The 22,572-nt window shown below is 35.8% G+C and overlaps 1 protein-coding gene across 2 annotated transcripts in view; it reads left to right on the forward strand.

The window, feature by feature from the left end:
• LOC135217972 (uncharacterized) overlaps positions 1–22,568 on the forward strand; it is a 25,040-nt gene extending 2,472 nt beyond the window's left edge. Inside the window, exons 2-3 of one of the 2 annotated variants that reach the window (XM_064254094.1) lie at positions 15,981–16,134; positions 18,861–22,568. In XM_064254094.1, coding sequence (XP_064110164.1) covers positions 15,981–16,134; positions 18,861–22,485 — 3,779 coding nt within the window. In that variant the 3' untranslated portion in view covers positions 22,486–22,568. Of the gene's footprint in view, positions 1–15,835; positions 16,135–18,860 lie in introns of those variants that run through there. The other variant, XM_064254093.1, reaches the window with a different exon arrangement.
• The last annotated feature ends 4 nt before the right edge of the window (positions 22,569–22,572 follow it).

Raw genomic sequence — 22,572 nt, forward strand, 5'->3', positions numbered from 1 at the left:
ATGCGAGTTAACGGGAGCTGTCGCTGCTTATTTATTTACTTACGGCACGAATTGAAAATCATGAACGTTGGAACGTTTACGTAAATCTATAACTCACTTGAGAATTATGTTTTGATGAATTTATTTTTCTGTCTTTGACGTTGCTTTTTTTGGTTATTGTGTCAGACATCGGAAAGTAAAGTATAACAAATCAACCTAGAGAGAGAGAGAGAGAGAGAAGGGATAGAGAGAGAGAGAGAAGAGAGGAGAGAGAGAGAGAGGAGAGAGGAGAGGAGGAGGCGAGGAGAGAGAGAGAGAGAGAGAGAGAGAGAGAGAGAGAGAGAGAGAATACTTATCAGTAGCAGCAAAAAAATACAGGTCTACTTGACGTGATAATGTACTTTAATGTAAGGTAAACATGCATTTGAATATAAAAAAGTTTACACATAATACAACATACGCACTCATTACAAGTTTGCGTCGCGAAATGTATAAATTTCCCTCTCTCTCAAGACATAACTGATGCTTATTTTCTTCCATAATCTAATTCATTATCTAAAGACCCCATCTCGAACTGTCATCCCCTTATATTATGCAGATAAGAATTGGGTGGGGGTGGGGTGTGGGTGGGGGAGATAGAAGGCTAAGGCCACAGCTAATTGCTCTGAGGATATTTTCCTTTTCTCCTTCCCTCCCTCCATCCAGTTCCTCCCACTTCCCTCCCCTGTCGTATCTCCAATAAGATGTCCCTGACTTACTTGCTGTTAACCTACTTCAGCAGTTATAGCACCTGATATCTTTATTATTCTGTATCGTCACTTTATATAAATTTACACATCCTTAGACACGAGGGATACACAAATCTCTTTTTCAAAGGTTCCCCTGATCAGTGTTTTGGAGGTTTAGCTATAAATAAAGCCGGTTTAGGCCACACACCCCCTTTCCTTAAGTCTGCTATTTTAAGAAAGGGGGTGGAAGGCTTGGTGTGGACCTGCAGACTCTTCCAACTCATAAAAGAGACCTTCTGAAGGTAGCTACTTCAAATATAAAACACAATACCTCCTTCCCCCAAAGTAGGTTTGTGTGTGTGTGTGTGTGTGTGTGTGTGTACCTCAGAGCAGTGCTGCGCGATACAGCGTGTTCAAGGCCGTTCTTTTTATTTACGACGTCTAATTTAGAAAAAAATATTTATTTCCAAAGAGGGTGGAATGCTGTCCAACGAAGTACTTTCAATTGATCTGCTAATATCCTCCCTGTCAATCCATCTATGTATAATTCGGGATTCGATTATTTTCCTGCCAACACTCGTTTGGTGTTTCTGTCTATGCGTGTGACGCTCCGTCATGTTCCCCAGTGTGGTTTCCAAAATTTCTACTGATTTCGACGCCATATATGATTTATTACATTTTTAAGAAGTATAGTTCGAGAAGAAAATTTTATTTGCAGTGGGAAATTCCACTTTATTTACGTGGCTTACATAAATCGTGTTTCCATCTTCTTGGATAACTGCTTCATGTATTGTAAATACTGCTACGTGCATTTTGGTATACTCTATAAAAGCCACAAAATATAACTTGCTTATATATAACGATAACATGAGCTTCGGAGATATCTACTGGGTAGATTTCATATAATTTTAGAGCCACACACACACACACACACACACACACACACACACACACACACACACACACACACACACACACACACACACACATATATATATATATATATATATATATAATATATATAATATTATGTATATGTATATGTATATATATATATATATATATATATAATATATATGTATATGTATATGTATATATATATATATATATATATATATATATATATATATATATATATATATATTTTTTTTTTTTTTTTTTTTTTTACGTATTTAGCTGGCCTTGAGAGAGGCTATATACGTAAACGGAAATAATTGAAGGAAGACAAGTTGAAATTAATTGAACTTACCGTAAAACTGATTATTATTGATAATTTCTTAGAGGGAAAGGTCGCCAGAAAACTCAGCTTCGTTACTTTACAGCTATTTATTTACAAAAAGGCCCGTGCTTACAGACCTTACAGACCTTACATCTTGTTCGGGTTGCCCCAGGTCCCTCAGTGTGAGGCACCTCTAATGTCTACCAGAGAGTTGCTAGTACATCTTCCGGTATATTTTGCATCTTCCAATCTTGGATGGTCTGGGATGCAGTTTAGATATTTGTCGAGCTTATTCTTAAACACATCTACGCTCACTCCTGATATATTCCTCAGATGAGCTGGCAACGCATTGAATAGACGCTGCATTATCGATGCTGGTGCGTAGTGGATTAATGTCCTGTGTGCTTTCCTTATTTTTCCTGGTATAGTTTTGGGCACTATTAATCCTACCTCTGCTTGCTCTTTCTGATATTTTTAGTTCCATGATATTTTCTGCTATTCCTTCTATCTGTTTCCATGCCTGAATTATCATGTAGCGTTCTCTTTCTCCTTTCTAGACTATATAATTTTAAGAATTGTAGTCTTTCCCAGTAGTCTAGGTCCTTAACTTCTTCTATTCTAGCTGTAAAGGACCTTTGTACACTCTCTATTTGTGCAATATCCTTTGATAGTGTGGGTACCATATCATATTGCAATATTCAAGTGGACTACGAACATATGTTTTATAAAGCATAATCATGTGTTCAGCTTTTCTTGTTTTGAAGTGCCGTAACAACATTCCCATTTTTGCTTTACATTTTGCCAACAGAGTTGCTATTTGATCATTGCATAACATGTTCCTATTCATCATCACACCAAGGTCTTTAACTGCTTCCTTATTTGTGATGGTCTCATTATTAGGTCCCTTATATGCATATAGCTTTCTTTCTCTGTCTCCATAATTTATTGATTCAAATTTATCAGAGTTAAATACCATCCTATTTACCTCTGCCCAATCATATACTTTGTTAAGGTCTCTTTGTAGAGCGTTCCTATCTCATCACAAGTAATTTCTCTACTTATTCTTGTGTCATCTGCGAAACTACTCACTACCGAATCCTTCACATTATTGTCTATGTCTTCAATCATAATAACAAACAGTATTGCAGCTAACACCGTACCTTGCGGCACACCGGATATTACCTTGACTTCATCCGATTTCTCGTCGTTTGCAATAACTATCTGTTTTCTGTTGTGTAAAAATTCTTTTAACCATCTTCCTACTTTATCCACGATATTGTGTTTTCTAATTTTCTTCGCTAATATATTATGGTCTACTTTATCAAAAGCTTTTGCAAAGTCTAAATAAACCACATCTGTTTCATTTCCGCTTTTCATATTTTTGAATATGTTCTCACGGTGGACTAACAGTTGGGTTTGTGTACTTTTTCCGGGTACGAACCATGTTGTCCTTTATTAAACAAATTATTTTTTATTAATGTTTCATAATATTTTTCTTCATTACCCTTTCATACACTTTCATAATATGTGATGTTAGACTCAGGCCTATAATTACTTGCCTCTAGTCTTGATCCACTTTTGAAAGTAGGGGTAATATATGCTAATTTGTGCTCATCATAAATCTTGCCTGTATCTACACTTTGTCTTAATAATATTGCAAGTGGCTTTGCGATAGAATGAACTACTTTCTTTAACAAAATAGCAGGAATTCCATCAGGCCCTGTAGCAGCTCCATTTTTAATTTCATTAATAGCCTGCACAATATCAGCTTCATTAATATCTATGTCAGCTAAATATTCACTATTTTCATCCCTTACTTCTATATCATTATCTTCATTATCTATTCTAGGGGTGAATTCTCTCTTATATCGTTCTGCCAGTATGTTGCAAATTTCCTTTTTTCATTCGTTAATCTCCCTTCAATTCTTAGAGGGCCTATTTCTATTCTTCTTTTATTCATCTTCTTCGCATATGAGTATAATAGCTTGGGGTTTTGCTTGATATTTAATAGGGTTTTTTCTTCCAAGTCCCGTTTTTCATTTTCTTTTGATTGTATAATCTTTTGTTCTGAATTTTCTATCTTACTTTTTAGTTCTATAACTTTCCATGCATTTTTTCTTTTGCAAGACCTTTTTTCCACTTTCTGATTTTCTGGAACAAGATCCTTCTGTCTCTTGGTATGCATGACTGATGTTTACTTTTCTTCTTCGGTATATATTTTTTCCACTATTTCTCCAATATTTTATATAATATCTCCGTATTTCATCCCTTATGTCATCACTTACGAAAATGTTATCCCAATCTTTGTTTAATTCTTCATTATTTCTGACCATTTATATTTTTACTGTAGAAGTTGTATTTTCCATATCCTTCCCACTTTTTCATTTCTTGCTTATCTCTATTTTCACTTGCTTTGGAATGAACTGTTAATTCTATGACATTATGGTCTGAAATATTCGCATTATAAACTATTATTTCTTTAACATAATTCATCTCGTTCACAAATACTAGTCTAAAGTATTTTCCTTTCTTGTTGGCAGGTGATTTATTTGTTGAATGTTGTATTCTAGTAGCATATCTAAAGCTTTTCAAATTGCCTCTTATCTTCTGCACTACTATTACTCTCTTTTTTATATGTATAAGTACAACCACAATCTCCTATTCGTTCTTTCCATTCTACGAAAGGAAAGTTGAAGTCACCAGATAGGAGAATAGTCCAGTCCTTGTGATTTCTACATATATCATCCAATTTTTCAATTATTAAGTCAAACTCTTTAGTATTAGGAGGTCTATATATTACTATGTTCATCAATTTTTCAGATTCAAATTCTACCGCTATTAGTTCACATTCTGAGTTACTATATTTCTCATATATTTTTCCTTGTTTTTTGTCTTTCCCATATATTGCGGTTCCCCCTTGATTCCTCTTTTTTCATTTTTTATCTGATCATAAAGTTTGGAACCCTTTATTTGATCATCATTCCCAGTCTCTTGGGAATACCAGGTTTCACTTATATTCATTATATCTATTTTCTTTTCATTTTGGGTTAGTTCTTCTAAGTACTCTATTTTTCTTTTTGAGTTACTCGTAACTAAACCCTGCGCATTCATCACTATGATGGTTTGCGTGTTTTCTCCTTCATTTAATACTGGTAGTAATAAGGATTTTCCATGTCTCTTTCCTGTTCTGGTATGTTGTTCTTTTTTTCATTTCCAGAAATTCTGACATTAAAAAATCCAACTTTTCCATAATATTTGATCTTCCTTCATCATAATTATTCATTTTGTGTCTGAATCTGCAATTTTCTCCGTTTCTGCAATATCCTCTTGCATAATAAATACAGTTATTATCTCTTGAGTAGAATTTCGGAGCTGATGCTTTGAAATTTTTTGCTGACACCTCTGCATATCTCATTGGTGGTTTGCTTTTTCTCTCTTACCTGATATTCTTGATTTCTCTCTTTATTTGTTTCTTTCTTATTTTGGATTTTATTACTTGCTGGCCTGGAGAAAAGGTAAATGATGGCTCCAACTGGAGTACTTCAAGCTGGTTTTCATAAACTTTTGTAATGCACACTTGCGGGCAGAGAGACGGCACGTGACTCATGGAATCTGGAAAAGAATCCCAGATTAAACAAGATAAAAGGAAAAATGACTTCTTGCTTTGATTAATTAATTCTCTAATACTGGGGAGAAGGAACTTTTAATGTTCACTGAAGTATGCAATGACTCCATTGGCCTGGGACGATCACACAAGGGGAAGCATGCGGCCATGAGGCAGTGAGAGGGAACAAAAGGATGAATTCCTTTTGGGGCTGGAAATTGAATTGGGAGAATGAGGATCAAAATGATAATAGGTGATAAGGGACTGGCAATATGCTGTTTCACAAGACGTACCTGGATGCAATGTTCAGTGTCTCTTTGTAGGAAAGCATGGCCCCCTTTGTCTTGGGCCTGGGTATCTTGGCGCACCACTCACGCCCTAGATAGGCCTAACAGGAAGGCAGGTAGTTGGGCATCCGTCCGAGATCACGTCTTGCAGCCGACTGAGGCAGAATTCAGGTGGTTTGCTTGGGGGTTGGAAGTCAGCTTAACCCCCCACGAGCAAGGCAAATCCTGGAAAACAAGCATACAGCCAGCAGAGGGGTCACAGGAAAGAGAGCTTAAGATATAGGTCTAAGAAGTACAAATCTGCCTACATCCTTCCCTTTTGAGATATGTCCCTAAAGCTGACAAAAGACTATATTCCCCCAACTGGGGAACTCCCTATCTCTCGCTGGCGGGTTTTGGGTTTCCCGCGTTTACTAAAAATCAGCTGATATTCTAAAGAAATGGCTGCCGTTTTCCAAATCAAATTAATTAATTGATTTCTGGGTAGACGAACGATCTATAAACGTCACAATACATACATATATATATATATATATATATATATATATATATATATATATATATATATATATATATATATATATATATATAATACATGCAGATAGATAGATAGATAGACACACACATATATATATATACGTATATTCTGACGATCTATCACTAAAACGCGTGAAATTTCATGTTGTTGTAGAGCTGGAGGAAGGACTGAAAGGAGTCGACAAAGCACTTTCGTGTAATTTTCACACCTCCTCAGGGTCAAATGACCTGACTCTGAGGTGTGAAATATACACGAAAGCACTTGGTGTACTCCTTTCAGTCCTTCCTCCAGCTCTACACTGTGTATATATATATATATATATATATATATATATATATATATATATATATATATATATATATATATGTATGACTCTAAAATTATATGAAATCTACCCAGTAGATATCTCAGAAGCTCATGTTATCATTATGTCTAGGCCAAGTTATGTATTGTGGCTTTATAAAGCATAAAAAAAATCTACCCAACAGTCTTCACAAAACATGAAGCGTTAATTTACCGAACCCAGGGATAATTTATATTTATATTTCCAGCCTCAAACAGTAAATGATATAAACAAAGAAAATTCACCAAATGAAATTAATCTCCAATAAAAATTCTGTTCCCCATTTACACCAAATATTAAAACTTCTCGACGCACTCGAACCAATATACAGGTAGTCCCCGGTTCACAGCAGGGGATCTGTCCCCACCAGTGTGCCATAAACCGAAAATTTCCGTAAGCCGAAGCATCATAATTATAATGGGAATATAGCACATACAGAGCCGAGTAAATCCGGGTTACAGTGCTGTAATGCCTCCAAAAATTGGGGTTAATCGCGCCATGAGCCTAGCGGCCGTAAGTCTGGAACAATGTAACCCAAACCCAACGTAACCCAGGGACTGCCTGTATCCGTGTACATCGTGTGTGTATATATATATATATATATATATATATATATATATATATATATATATATATATAGTATATATTTTGCGTTATCCAAGGTAAGTTGTGTGGATCTTCAGTTTAACCCATTGATTCACATTGATCCCCAGGTAAATTCATATTAATACTCACTCCATAGGAGAAATGATCTTCAAGCACACTAAATATTTAAAAATAAATATTTGCAGATTGTTTATATTGTTCAAGACTTTGTTTTTAAGGGAACTGTGAGATCTGTAAAACTGACATGAGCAGCAGCGGCAAAAAAATTATAAATTTATATTTCCAGTCTCTAATAGTAAATTTTATAAACAAGGAAAATTAAATTTTTTTTTCTATTTATCAAGATATTCTGTAATAAGCATTTAACAACCGATGTTTTTACCAATGATAATTCTGTCCCCCATTTACACCAAGTATTAACACTTTTCAGCGCACTCAAACCTGTCATTATTGTATTGCTACGATTATTGTTATTACTAGTATTTTCCTTTTCCATTATTTCTGTGAACATTATCAATATAGAGTTTTGCCACATTCAATTTTCGTATTCAGCCTTCTGGACCTGACTACTGTAACCACTTATATGGTCCCAAGCTGGAAATTAATTACATACAATCTGTTCACCAAATATTACCATTATATTATGATTACCATCTTTCATACTGCTTCAGCAACTGTTGATATTTCCGATTAATAATTTTTTAACATGTTATCTCATGTATCTAGATTATGTATGTTATTGTCTATACTTTGCATATTTCCTGTATATGGCCTTGAGATAAAAATAAAATCTATTGTTATTAGCTCCAGTGTGAAGCAAAAAGCTAAACTTTAGCAAGTATATAATGAAAATTGCTTTTTACTTCAACGAAACCACTAATTCACAAACCTAGACTTTAATAAGCCAAATAATGAAAAATGAAAAGTGAACCAAGAACCGGTGAGAAGAAATAACAAGAAACATCAAGCAGAGGTCAGGCTGCCCAGTGAAACCTTTCGGCTCAAGGCACCCTGTAGTGTCTCTACAGGGTGCCTTGAGAGACCCCAGTCCAGTGAGAGAGAGAGAGAGAGAGAGAGACAGGTCAACTGGACTGCAAACTGTTATCAATAGGGCTGTATTTCAGTAAAGAACAGCTCCGTTTAACCCGATTTCATCTTGCGAGCGTTGTTCAAGCAAAACTCCTTTGATCTTTGAACAAACAAAACTCCTTTGATCTTTTAAGGCGCGTTCTTCAGTTCTAGAATCAAGAGCCGATGTCACGTCTTGCAAAATATTCTGAAAAGTCGCTGAAACGTAATAGGACATCGTTATGATTCATTGACTATCATAGTGTGTTTTCTGAAATAAATCCTTTCAAAATCTTCATCTCATTTTTCATAACTGCATTTGATTTTCAAGGCAGATTTTTAATTTTGCAATGTCGGTAATGCGGTAATAGGAATCCGTTTACTTTCAGTCATCACTAAAGTTAGAGTTCATCAATAGAAATGATAAATAAAGAATGAATCATAACATTAAAGAATTTTGAAAAGCATGAACTTGCGTGCTCTCCGTGTTGTGCATGCAGTTGAGTGACGACAGAGAATCGATTCTCCGCAGGTTGCATTGTTTCCCCAGTTTATGTCCTGTGCGGATATGAGAGGGAAGCCTTCCTCCCTTCTGCTTTCACGAACACGACTGACTGACAACTGACAAGGGGTTTCAGCTCTCCCGCTGTTTATAACTAACACTGACAATCGCTTCGTGGTCAGTTTATTCTCGTTTATATGACTAATTCTCTCTCTCTCTTCTCTCTCGTCTCTCTCTCTTCTCTCTCTCTCTCTCTCTCTATATATATATATATATATATATATATATATATTATATATATATATGTATATATATATATATATATCTATATATAGTATATATATATATATATATATATATATGTATGTATCTATCTATATATATATATATATATAGTATCTATATCTATATATATATAGATATATATATATATATATATATATCTACTATATATCTCTGTATTGTATATATATCCTCTCTATATATATCTATATATATATATCATATATAATATAATATATATCATTCGAGCTACAAGTGTCCTTTAATATCTAATTCGCTCTACCTCGGAATTGATATATTTTCATATATGTACCGAGGGGTAATTTTTAGTTTATAATAATTTCCCATGGGGGGACGAAATTATTATCAACTAAAAATTCCCCCTCGGTACATATATGAAAATATATCAATTCCGAGGTAGAGCAAATTAGATATTAAAGGACATTTGTAGCTCGAATGATTTATATGAATCACGGTGATGTGATAAGTATTCATATATATATATATATATATATATATATATATATATATATATATATATATATATATATATATATATATATATATATATATTAAGTAAATGAAGGCAGGCAGGAACACACAGGAATTTGACATTATGAAGTTTATTCCGACGTTTCACAATACATTATTGTATCCTCAAGGAATTCTACAATAGATGTAAACAAAATAATTTTTAAAAACTTTTAAAATATTATGAAATTAAAAACACACAAATTACATAAATATAAAAAACTTTGAAATTTAACATTAATCTACAAGGGTTATTAAAAATATAATAATAATAACTAATAATAATAATAATAATAATAATAATAATAATAATAAAAATAATAATAATAATAATAAAAACTAAAGGAAGAATGGAGCTAACCTGCCAGAGCAGAGTCAAGAGTAAAACTAAAAGCAGAAACGAAAAGTAAACAATAACAGGCGTTAAGAAAAACAACAACAAAGTCAGGATACAAAAAAAGTTGAACAGCTGAGGACTGGGTATTTGAAACCGGAACAAGTTGTTTTATTTTCAGCGTCTCTAATCCTGACTTTGTTGTTGTTTTTCTTAACGCCCCTTATTGTTTATTTTTCGTTTCTGCTTTTAGTTTTACTCTTGACTCCGCATTGGCAGGTTAGCTCCACTCTTCCTTTAGTTATTATTATCATTATTATTGGAGAAACAAATCCACAGTTATGTAAATGTACATGTATTTAAATTTAAAACTCCAAAGATAGCTCTCGGGAATCTGTTCGGTTCCTCTTATCAATGTGAGATTGAAAAGGGGAACCGAACAGATTCCCGAAAGCTATCCTTGGAGTTTTAAATTTAAATATCTGTACATTTACATAACTGTGGATTTGTTTCTCCATTTGAAGAGTTGTGGTATTATTATTATTAATATTATTATTATTGTTATTATTATTATTATTATTATTATTATTATTATTATTATTATTATTATTATTATATTTTTTTGAAATAAATCCTTGTAGATTAATGATAAATTTCAAAGTTTTTTTTTATATTATGTAATTTGTATTTTAACTTAACTTATTGTGTGTTTTAATATGGTCTCCTTTTAAATTGACTTATAGATAACTATTGTTTTTTATTTTATTTACATCTATTGTAGAATTCCTTGAGGATGCAATAATGTATTGCGAAACGTCGGAATAAACGTCATAATGTCAAATTCCCGTGTGTTCCTGCCTGCCTTCATCTACTTAGTGTGACTCTGCCGAGTGGCCTCCTGTTGATTTTGGCCAATATATATATATATATATATATATATATTTATATATATATATATATCTTCTTCTTCCCAGCTTGTTCCCATTTTTATATGGGGTCGCGCCGTTCGGATGAGCCGTTTCCATCTATTTCTATCTTGTGCTTCTGCCTCATCAATTCCCTTCTCATGTAAGTCTCCTCTCACACAGTCCTTCCATCTCTTCTTGGTCTCCCTCTTTTTCTTCTTCCTTGCACCTCCACCCCCATAGTATGTCTCCCAGCGTGGTCTCTCTCTCCTCAACAGGTGTCCATACCCATCTCAGCTCCCCTCCTGCACTTTCTTTGATACTTCCACCACCTTAGTTGACCCCCTTATGTCAGTCATTTCTGATCTATCCACTCTTGTTACCCCAGACATCCACCTAAGCATTCTCATTTCTGCCACATCCATCTTCTTCTGCTCTGCTTTTCTCATGCTTGCTGTTTCCGTACCATACAGCATTGCTGTTCTTACCACCGTCTTGTGAAATTTTCCTTTTAACCTAAGCGGCACTCTTTTGTCACAAAGAACTCCCGAGGCCGCTCTCCAGTTGTTCAGCCTGCCTGTACCCGATGTTTTACTTCTTCTTCCATACTTCCTCCAGCGTTAACAAAAGATCCCAAATACTTAAACTTATCAAACTCTCCTTATTTGCTCTCCACCAAGCTGAATACTTTCTCTATCATCCCCCTCAGTGGTGGTACACATATATTCTGTCTTGGATCTACTTATTCTCATTCCTCTGTCCTCCAGTACTTGTCTCCATCTTTCCAATTTCACTTCCAGATCTTCCCTGCTCTCTGCACACAGAACAATATCATCCGCATACAATATGTTCCATGGTACTGTCTCCCTTACTTCCTCTATTATAACATCCATCACTATGTTAAAGATAAATGGGCTCTGAGCCGACCCCTGGTGTAATCCTACTCTCACCTCAAAACCTTCTGTCTCCCCAACACTGCTCCTCACTCTGGTAAATACATTCTGGTACATCTCTTGTATCAATCGCACATACTTCTCTGGCACCATCTTCTCCCTCAGGCTCCTCCATACCTCTTGTCTCGGGACTCCGTCATAAGCCTTTTCAAGGTCAATGAATACCATATGTAGGTCCCTTTGTCTTTCCCCGAATTTCTCCATTATTTGCCTCAGACAAAATACACCATCTGTTGTTCCCCTTCCCTTCATAAATCCCATCTGCTCTTTACCTATTTGTACTTCTTCTCTCAGTCTAGCATCTATCATCCTTTCCAGTATCTTCAAAGTGTGGGACATCAATTTAATGCCCCTATAATTACCACACTCTTGGACATCGCCTTTCCCTTTAAAAATTGGGATCAATATACTCCTACGCCACTCATTTGGTATCTTTTCCTGTTCAAGGATCTTTATCATAAGATCGTACAGTATATCCACTCCTTCATCTCCTAATGCTTTCCATGCCTCCGCCGGGATCATGTCTGGTCCGGTTGCCTTCCCATTCTTCATCTTCTTCAGTGCATTTAGTGCCTCTTGTCTAGAAAACCTCATTACCATGCCAATGTTCACTTGCCCATCCTCTCTTATTAGTCTATTATTTTCTTCATTTAACAACTGTTCGAAATATTCTTTCCATCTCTTCACAATGTCTTCCTCCTTTCTAAGCACTACACCCTCTTGATCCTTTATTTGTTTGATATGTGTTATATCTTTGGTGCTCTTATTTCTAGCCTTTGATAGCTTGATCATCTTCTTTAATCCTTCCTTTGTCCCCAGCTCATTATACACATCATCATACGACTTTGCTTTAGCTTGGGCTACCACCTTTTTCACCACCTTGTTTTTCTCTCTGTACCTATTTCTGTCTTCCACTGACTGTGACTCTTCCCATCTTTTCTTTGCCTCCTTCTTATCTTTTACTACTTTCTCAATGTCTTCATCCCACCACCAACTCTCCTTTTCTTCCCATATGATACCAGATGTCTCTCCTAGCAGCTCCTTTCCATGCCTTCTTATTACTGCTGCATTTCGTGCCCACCATTCTTGAACATCTTCAATCCCTATATCAATATCCTCCAAAACCCTCCTCTTAAACTCTCTCTTCTTATCCCCTTCCTTCTGTAATTCGTACCATTTAATTTTCCTTATCCCTTTAGCTTTGGTTTTTCTTTCCCTTTTCAACTTCAGGTCCATACATAGCAGCCTGTGTTGGGGGCTACATGGTCGCCTGGAATAACTTTGCAGTTCTTGACCTCCACCAGATTTATCCTTTTATACAAGAAATAGTCTATCTGGGAGAATCTTCCCCCACTCCTATATGTTATTAGGTGTTCCCTTTTCTTCTCAAAGAATGTGTTTACTATTGCCATGTCGAATGACACAGCAAAGTCCACTACACTCTCTCCTTCTGGGTTTCTCTCCCCCAATTCCATGGCCCCCATGCACCCGCCCAATCGCCTCATTTTCACTTCCGACATGGCCATTCAAATCTGCCCCAACTATCACCCTCTCATGCTTTTCCAGTTCTTGCATTATTCCATCCATGTCTCTCCAGAAATTTCCCTTCTCTTCTTCTGTGCAACCAACTTGTGGTGCATATGCGCTTATAATATTCAGAATCTCTCCTCCATAACATATCTTCAATCTGATGATACGGTCATTCTTTCTATGCACTTCTATTACCGAGTTCTTTAGTTCACTAGACAGTACTATGCCAACTCCATTTCTACCTTGCTTTTTATTTGCTCCACTATATATAGCTTATATCCATCTTCCCAACTCTTTAGCTTTATTTCCTTTCCACCGCGTTTCTTGCACACACACAACATCTACTTTCTTTTCTCTCATCAAGTCAGCCAATTCTCTACCTCTCCCAGTCATGGACCCAACATTTAGCTGACATACTCTGAACCCAATGTGAGCTCGCTTCTTTAGCTGCACCCGCTCCTGATGCAGTAGCCCTCGCCTTACCACAGAGTTAAGGCGATGTCTCTGTGCGTCGTTTACGGAGTACGCCCTAGCATTACCTCTTTCCATATTTCGGCTCATTCCATTTTTGGTTTTGGCACAGATTTTTACAGCCGGTTGCCCCCCCAGGTGGCTAGTTTATATATATATATATATATATATATATATATATATATATATATATATATATATATATATATATACAAACGCAAAAATATTGGTCTGGGAAATGGCACGTAAGATAGGTCAGTGCTCACCGTACTAAACATTAAAAACCAAACCTCTCTGCTATTGATCAGATAAAAAAAGATCAGGTAAGTTTTGACGTTTTTGTGGAAGTGCCTTATTGTTAAAGCACTTAAGGCAGCTCCAAAGTTAATTCAAGGCCGGAGACACAGCCACTGATAAGGGTTTCTTGTAAGTACTCAGTCAAATCTGAATAGGAATCATAAGTACTAAATTCTTTCCTGTAGGCATATCGACTATCAAGGTACTTACTAACACTATTCTCCAGTGTGGATGTTGCCTCTGCCAGAGAAATATCTCTTTTAGACCGAGTGCTTCGTGGTTAGGTTTCTGTTCCCTAATATTATTAGTTATGACTTGGACCATCGACGGGTGGTCTCGCGTTTGTCTATTTCTCATAAGTTGTATTATAACAGAGATCTTTCATATTCACAATTGATACCTGATCTTCTTTTCCTTCCGGGAGCAACCGGATTTGCTGAAGAGCAGCACCACTATGCAGTAAATGTGCCTCGAGGTTGAACGTCTCAGTTCCAAAGGTCCTTTATTCCTCCTCACACCGTTGGACTGTGGAACAATTTCCCTGAGGATATTATGCAACTGGAACTTCAAAAGTTCAAGCGAAGATGCTATGCTTACTACCCTAACGCAATTCTTTTTGTATTTTATAATTTACTGGCATTTTTATTTATTTACTTGTTTTTCCTTTTCTAATAACTGATCTCTTCTTTCTTTATTTCCTATTACCTTTTATTACTTCTTCAAATGAACACCATATTCTTTGGAAGCTTGAATTTCAAGTCAATGGCTACTGCGGGCTTGTCCCATATGAATTTGTTTCATCTTCTGGATAATAATAATAATAATAATAATAATTGTAAGGTTAATTTTTCAGCACTGTAGAGGTGCTTGGACGTAAATGTAACACTATACATTTATATTTAATGCATTCTAAATGTAACACTATACATTTATATTATGCATTCTGAATTGTACACCTTTCCCTGTAGAGGGGGTGATTCAAGATTTAACTATTAACCTTCCCATCGATTCAGCGGAAAGGCAATGACTTGCAGTGGACAGCCCCTCCATCCCCAGCTTCAGCTCTTCTTGCTGATTGTAGTATATATATATATATGTATATGTATATGTATATGTATGTATGATATATATATATATATATATATATGTGTGTGTGTGTGTGTGTGTGTATGTATGTACGTATATATATATATATATATATATATATATATATATATATATATATATATATATATATATATATATGTATAAGCGCATCAATGAAATAGAAAAAGCTTTAATCCTTTTAAATATACCGCACAATTTCGCGTTATGTTGATATTTTATCGATAGCACTATCGCCATGCTTATCATAAATGCCCTTACGCACACCGTCTAAAATAAAATACTTGGCTTGAAACCGTTTACCATTGTGATAGAGTTCATTGTTTAATGCCGGTACCTCCAAATATTTATACTTGTAGGAATTACTTCCAGTGCTTGTTTACGCATATTCGTTATTGTCCTAAAAGTCTCGGCCACAAGTTTCTTCATTCGTTTCTCTCGCACTTGACTAGAATAACTAAAAAGCAATTCGTGACGTATTCCTTCTTCCATAAAGGTAAATCGTCTTTCATGACCTGCCTTTGATTTGGTTCATTCATTTGCATCCATTTGTATTCCTCCTTTCACGCCTTTGTGAAGAACGAGACTTTTTCTCATTCCCTTTCAGTCAATTCCCCAGCATGAGAGAGAATCCATTATCTGGCATTCACCCATCTAATTACGATGTTTATTCATTTATTGTATTTATTTTCTTGGCAGCACGAGTCAGTTGGATATCCGTGGCAATGTTAATCTTCTTAAGTTACTGGGACCAAGGTTCCTGCCAATGGGGTCCATTCTTTCAGCAAAGGCCGCAGCAAAGGCAAGGGTATCCGGTAACGACTCCACCATTACCTTATAGTGGATACAACAGGTAAGTTTAAGCAAGTTCTATGTACATTTCCTAGACCCAGACTTTTGACATTTCTATGTTCTCATCAAAAAGCACACATTTCCAAACGATACTTTTGGGTGTCCGTTTCGACTTCCTTAGTGAAGAGCGTATTTTCACGGAAGCCAAAGCCCTATGAGCAGCACCTGTATAGTTTATTTTTTTTACCAGAGTAGGTTCGTTCCCGGAAGCCGCGAGAAAGCTGACATGTTGTGAGGGGATGGATGACTTCCGTTAGGCTACAGTTTGGTTCCCGAAAACATTCCTGTTTCCAGAATAATTTTTTTCAATATTCATGATCAGATTGGTCTTTTATAGAGTCATGTAAACAATAATGAAAAAGAAAAATAATAGAATAAATAACTGGTTTTCTTTTACGAAAATAAAATGTTTCGCTTTTCGTGAAGAACTTTCTCTAAACTCTTATCCCACTGCTCTCTCTCTCTATCTCTCTCTCTCTCACGAATATTTATTCCCTATAATAATGTAATAACGCTCATGTTAATTGAATGATACAATCTAAAAATTGGGTTGAAATTCCCAAGATAATATTAAAACAGTTTACCCTTAAAACTCTATAATTGACATCGCGTGATAATCATTCACTTTTATACCGCAGAAGAACCCTTCACTCTAGTTTTGCGGTTTCTTTTACTGTTTCTCGTGAGATATTCGTTTAGGAACCAATTTGATAGTGCTGATACGATAGTTTAACCTTGACTCAATATGACGTGCTTATCACCCTTACTCTTATGTAGAACTGGGCCTAGAATTTTCATGTTGCAAATACATAAAAGGACTTCAGATTGTATCTACTGACATGTACTATACGTATGTAAATGTCCCAGAGAGAAATAGAGCAACAATTGGTAAGATGTGCAAATCAAAGTTCCTGGTATTTTGAACCAGGCAAATAGTGTCAGAGATACAAAAATTTGGACTAGTCACAGATTGTTTGCGTCGTTTCAAAAGTCAGATACTTGAAGCTCCTTTGATGAGGAAGACAAGTATAAAACAGCCCCCGAGTGTTATGAAAATCAGACCAATATCTTTGTAGATTCTAAAATGTGCTGCAACTTCAAGGCTTTTTTACCCCTTCATACCCGACTTTTGAAAATTACTTCCAATGCATGCATAGCTTCAAACACTCTCTCATAGCCATTATGATACTACTTCAAGAGCAACTGTGTCTTTGCTTGTTTTTTTTATTGTTTTATTAAATTCAGACAATCCTATTGATATATATATATATATATATATATATATATATAATATATATATATATATATATATATATATTATATATATATATTATACACACACACACACACACACAGAAGGGAAGGCCTCTACGCAATACATAGTGGGAAGGGTTTCAATGCATACGTCCGTTGCCTATTAGCATAGTTTTATTACTGCAACATTTCGGGGACCAGCCCATTTTCAAGCTGAAATTTTCAATAAAATAAAATTATATAAAAATTCACAAGTACAGTAAAAAGCAAATTAAAAGAACACCAACGAATCTCAAGTACCATTTCCAGTAAAGGAAGGAAAACGTGTGACTGGAATAAGGAAAGGATTTCCGTTCTTTACGTCAGGTACGTTGAGCCTTTTATTGTAATTGTGTATCTTTAGATGAGCATTTTCATTGTACTATTATTTTATTATCATAAATTGCAGCATGAAAAAGGGGCTGGTCCCCGGAATTGTTGCATTAATAAATCTACGCTTTCAAAAGGACGACTGCATTGAAATCATTCAAACTCTATATATATATATATATATTATATATATATATATATATAATAATTATTATATAATATATATACATATATATATGTATATATATGTATATATATGTCTATGTATATATATGTATATATATATATATATATATGTATATATATATATATATATATATATATATATATATATATATATATATTATATATATATATATATATAGTTAAAAAGAATTACATGACAAGAGAACAATGTCAAAAAGAAAGGGGAGGTGAATGTATAAAAATGGATCAATAAAAAATTAATAATAAATAAAAAAGGAGGGCTAAATCAAAGACGATAGAGTCCACAGCCAAAGAATTTTGGGCGGCAGATTTGTAGTGTTAAAAAAACACACAGATCCTAAATTTGATGCGATGAATTTTTAAAACTTTTATCTTTAAATCTCCTGTTTGTATGTACACAATTACAAGTTCATATATTTAATATTTCACTCAATCTTTTGTATTTTCAAGAAAGATTCTCCATCATTACACTAGTAACGCCATTTACTAAACTGCGATCATGAATACAGTCAGGTCACGGCGTTGTTTAGAATTTTAAGCTCCTGGAAAATTGTGCTCTAAGGGAATGCACGTCATCAGAAACCGTCAGTTGCTTTAAATAATTAATTCCTTCATTTTATTAGAATATTCCAAGAAATTCTTGTGTTCCATTTCATGATGTAGATTATTTATTTAAAAGACATTAAAGTGTGTGTTTGTGTGTGTGCCAGTTAACTTGAATGACAGCGATCCAAATACTAATTTCATAACAGTGAATGGTTATCTCTATTTTACTAACCCGTCATAGTTTACATTAGAATGATCACTGTTTTATTTTTTTATGTGCAAAATAATTTATTTAATGGACACCAACTATCGGATAATTAACATTTGTTTTGTGTCTAATACTCCTACCAGGTATCCACCATTACGATTAGGTTTCCCAGCCCAAACTGCGCTGAGTGAGAAGAGGGTCGATGTTTCACAACTGCCACCGGGAGAAGAAACCGCTTTGCGCGAATCAATAACCAGTTCATCGACACATCGGAAGACAGCCAATATCGGTACAAATGTACATTTCACACCAGGTATTAGAGGTCTGCCTTCTACAGCTGTAGGTGAAAGAGTCATTACTCATAAAGAATCATTGATTAATTCTACCGTTGAGCCAGATACACAACACACTAAGGGTTCAAAGACAAAAAGAGGAGAAAATGAGAAAACAATACATGATCTGACCGAAGTTGTTCCACAAGTAGAGTCTCCTGGTTTAACAATTACTAAAGCTCCATCTTTAAGGCCATTAACAATGAAACCAGTTAGTCTCATTATTTCTCGTCAAAGTGTAGGTGGCAATGTTTCAACAGAATTGTCAGATATGAAGTTTGACAATAAAGCAGAGAACGGAGCTGATGAGTATAAGAAAGTTTCAGACCCTTTAAACTCAACTGACTCTCTACCAAATAAACCAAAAGACCAAAATGGCCATGAAGTACTTAATGTACAACAAGTGAATGTGGATGGCAGAGTAATATTCTCAAAAAATAACGGTAACAATACTGCTGTTCAAGAAGATCGCTTGTCAAGCAATAACCCTGAGGTAGCCGGTCCTCTATCTATTCCTACTGATGTCCTTTCGGGGCCTGGACAGCACTTTCCCACGAGAGATGAAGAAATTAGTAAAAAAAACAATTCTCCATTTTCACACTCTCCATTAAACAAACAGCCTGTACCTAACTATCATCAAAATCCAAGCAGGTATCAGAATCAACGTCCAGCATATCCACCTTACAACGCCAACAGGAGGCCTTCGCCATCATTTCCCCAACAAAATGGGAATCAAAGGCCTAACCCAGCAAATCTCAGACAATCATTAAACATCCAACAACAAACAACATTGGGCTCAGATGATTTTAAAGGTAAATATGCACCAGTTGAGGGAAATCCACATTACAGCTCTCAAGAAACTGCAAATTCTGCAGAGAAAATGAAGTTCTTTCAACATACATTTCCAGAAAATCAGGCAAACCATCAAGAATCTGTGCTGAATTTTAGTCATGAAAGCAATATCCAGAATCAGCAAGTTTCACTTGAAAATAATTATTCACAGGGAAGCGGTCCCGACAGTCGTCACCCACTTCCATGGAATTCAAAAGACATAAGGCAAAATCCACCTCAAACAAATCCTGTACATTATCCTCAGCCAGTCTATACCAGGTACCCAAGTGTACAATTGCAAACAACAAACTTCCATGACGGAACTAGACCTCACCAAACAGGGTCTTCACCTATACTTCCTCACACACCATTACAACAGAATTTACAAGGGAATTACAACCAATATCAACAACCTCATTCCCAGCAAAGCCCTCCAGTTTCACCATCACATTCAAATCTCCCATACTTAAGAAGACCTTTGATAGGATACAACAATTACAGGCCCTTGCCACCTCATCCTTTACTAAAAGTAGGAAATCCAACTGGGCAAAAGCTGCATCAAGTTATTGGTCCAGTACTAGGTCCTGCACCAGGAGCACTTTGGAGACCCTTCACAGAGGAACACCCATCGCAGACAGAGGCAACTACAGATGAAACACTGTTCGTATCTTCTACCAATCCTCCAGACATCCAGAGTAACCAGGATAGTGTGTTCATCGACAGCTCTGTAAGAAACAACACAAAAAGACAAGGCAACAGGAAAATAGACATTTCGGTACATGATAATGGTCGGATATTGTCCTATAAATCTGGGGGACTAAACTCTCTTCACAATGGTTTTCAGGAAAATAATAAGCCACGTGTATTTATGAATTCTTCAACAAGTTTACTAAAATCAGCTTCACATAACACTGAGAGAGAAGACGATGTTAATTTCAAAAGTCACCATGAGGTTCTCCCACAATTTAGTCCTGCAAGTGGACTGCATTTTATCTTGGAAAAGGATACTCACAAGAACAACAACCAGAATGTAAAAAACTTTGTTCTTGATGCGAAAAATACAGAAATCAAAGGAGATAATAAGTTGAAGATTACTGAAGGGGGTTTAAATACTATTGGTACATTCACTAATGGTAGTGTAGTCCAGTTAGTTAATGGAAATCTTTTTGACGATAACAAAGACAACATCGATGATTCTTTGAATCTAGACAAAACTACAAATTTTTCAAGAGATATTGATGATAAAGCATTACATGCTGCTCAAAATCCTTGGAATGATTCATCATTATCAGTCACTGTTTCACCACCATTACTTTCAACGATCGATTCTTTGTTTTCAACTGCTTCCACTGATTCACAGTTCAGTGGCTTACTGTCTCTCTCTTCATCTGATTCTTTGTCTCGGTCTCCACCCACTGAGTCTTCAATAGCTTTGACTTCTCCCTATTCAAGAGATGGTGTTACAAGAACTGACAAAAATTCTTTGTCACCTAATAATGGAGGCAACCAACAAAAAACTGAATTGCTTTTGCTAGGAGCGCTTGGTCCCATGAAACCAGTTTCACTAGAAATACCCGACGAACGCAAAAAAGTTCACTTAAATGAATCACTTGTACTTGGCAACACACCAATTGAGGGATTCCAAATCCCGGAAGAAGAAGAAGTACATTTTCTGTCAATGGTGCCGTTCTTCCAAAATGTTGTTCCTCCCAAACAGAACAAAACAGCTACTGATAATGATAAGCAAGATTTAAATGAAAAACCAAACGTCAGTCCGGCAACACCACTGGGAAGTGTTGACTCTAAAACTATTGTCAAAATTATAGCAGAAACAGGTGGCGATGTTTCGAGAGTTTCTCCACCTCAAAAAGGAGCATTTAAAGATATTGCTACGACGATTTTTAGTACAGAAAGTATTCATTATCCTGACTATTCATGGCAGCCAGTTACCAAACAACAGATACCTGAGGCAGGAGTGAATCTGCAGTCAAACCACACAACAGACTCACCTATTTTGAACTCTCAGGATGCTGAATTACACAAAAGAAATCCTCTTCACGATGAAGCACCGCTGAAACCTTCTCCTTTTATTAATGAAAAAAAGGACTCTACAGGAATGATTTCCCTGATCGATGTCGATGCGACCTCATCCAGAGAAAGCGAAACGGCAGCTCAAACCCACCAGAAAGATTATGTACCTTACAGGTGGCAACAGCGCTATCACAGCCGTTCACCTATACCGATTAAACCTACAATGATGCCATCCCAGATCGGTGAGTCTTTTGCTGAAGAGTCACTTCCGCTACCTCTCACCATGGAGGACAATGCCACACAAATACATTCTGAGGGAGATCTCTCGACAGAGTCAACAGCTGTAGATCTGAGCAAAGTAGCGGAAAATGATCATGAGCAATCTCTCACGGCAGGAGAATCAACGGAATTGGTGGAGTCGCCTAATACTTCGGAAAACGATCAAATCAGGCTAATCCTACACGGACTTCCCAAATCCTTAAGAGCCTCTGTTACAATAGATAAAAGGATCCTTGACATTGGTGCTCGGCCAGTTATCAGCACTGGCTACGGCAATGTTGTTTATCAAGTATGATAAATTTTCTGACTAGCAGAACAGGTTCACATGAAAAAAAATTCTCTTTATTTAATATCAAACGTTTCCATTAATAGAAATATTTAA

Source organism: Macrobrachium nipponense, chromosome 9 (genome assembly GCF_015104395.2).
Source record: "Macrobrachium nipponense isolate FS-2020 chromosome 9, ASM1510439v2, whole genome shotgun sequence".
NCBI classification, from domain to species: Eukaryota; Metazoa; Arthropoda; class Malacostraca; order Decapoda; family Palaemonidae; genus Macrobrachium; species Macrobrachium nipponense.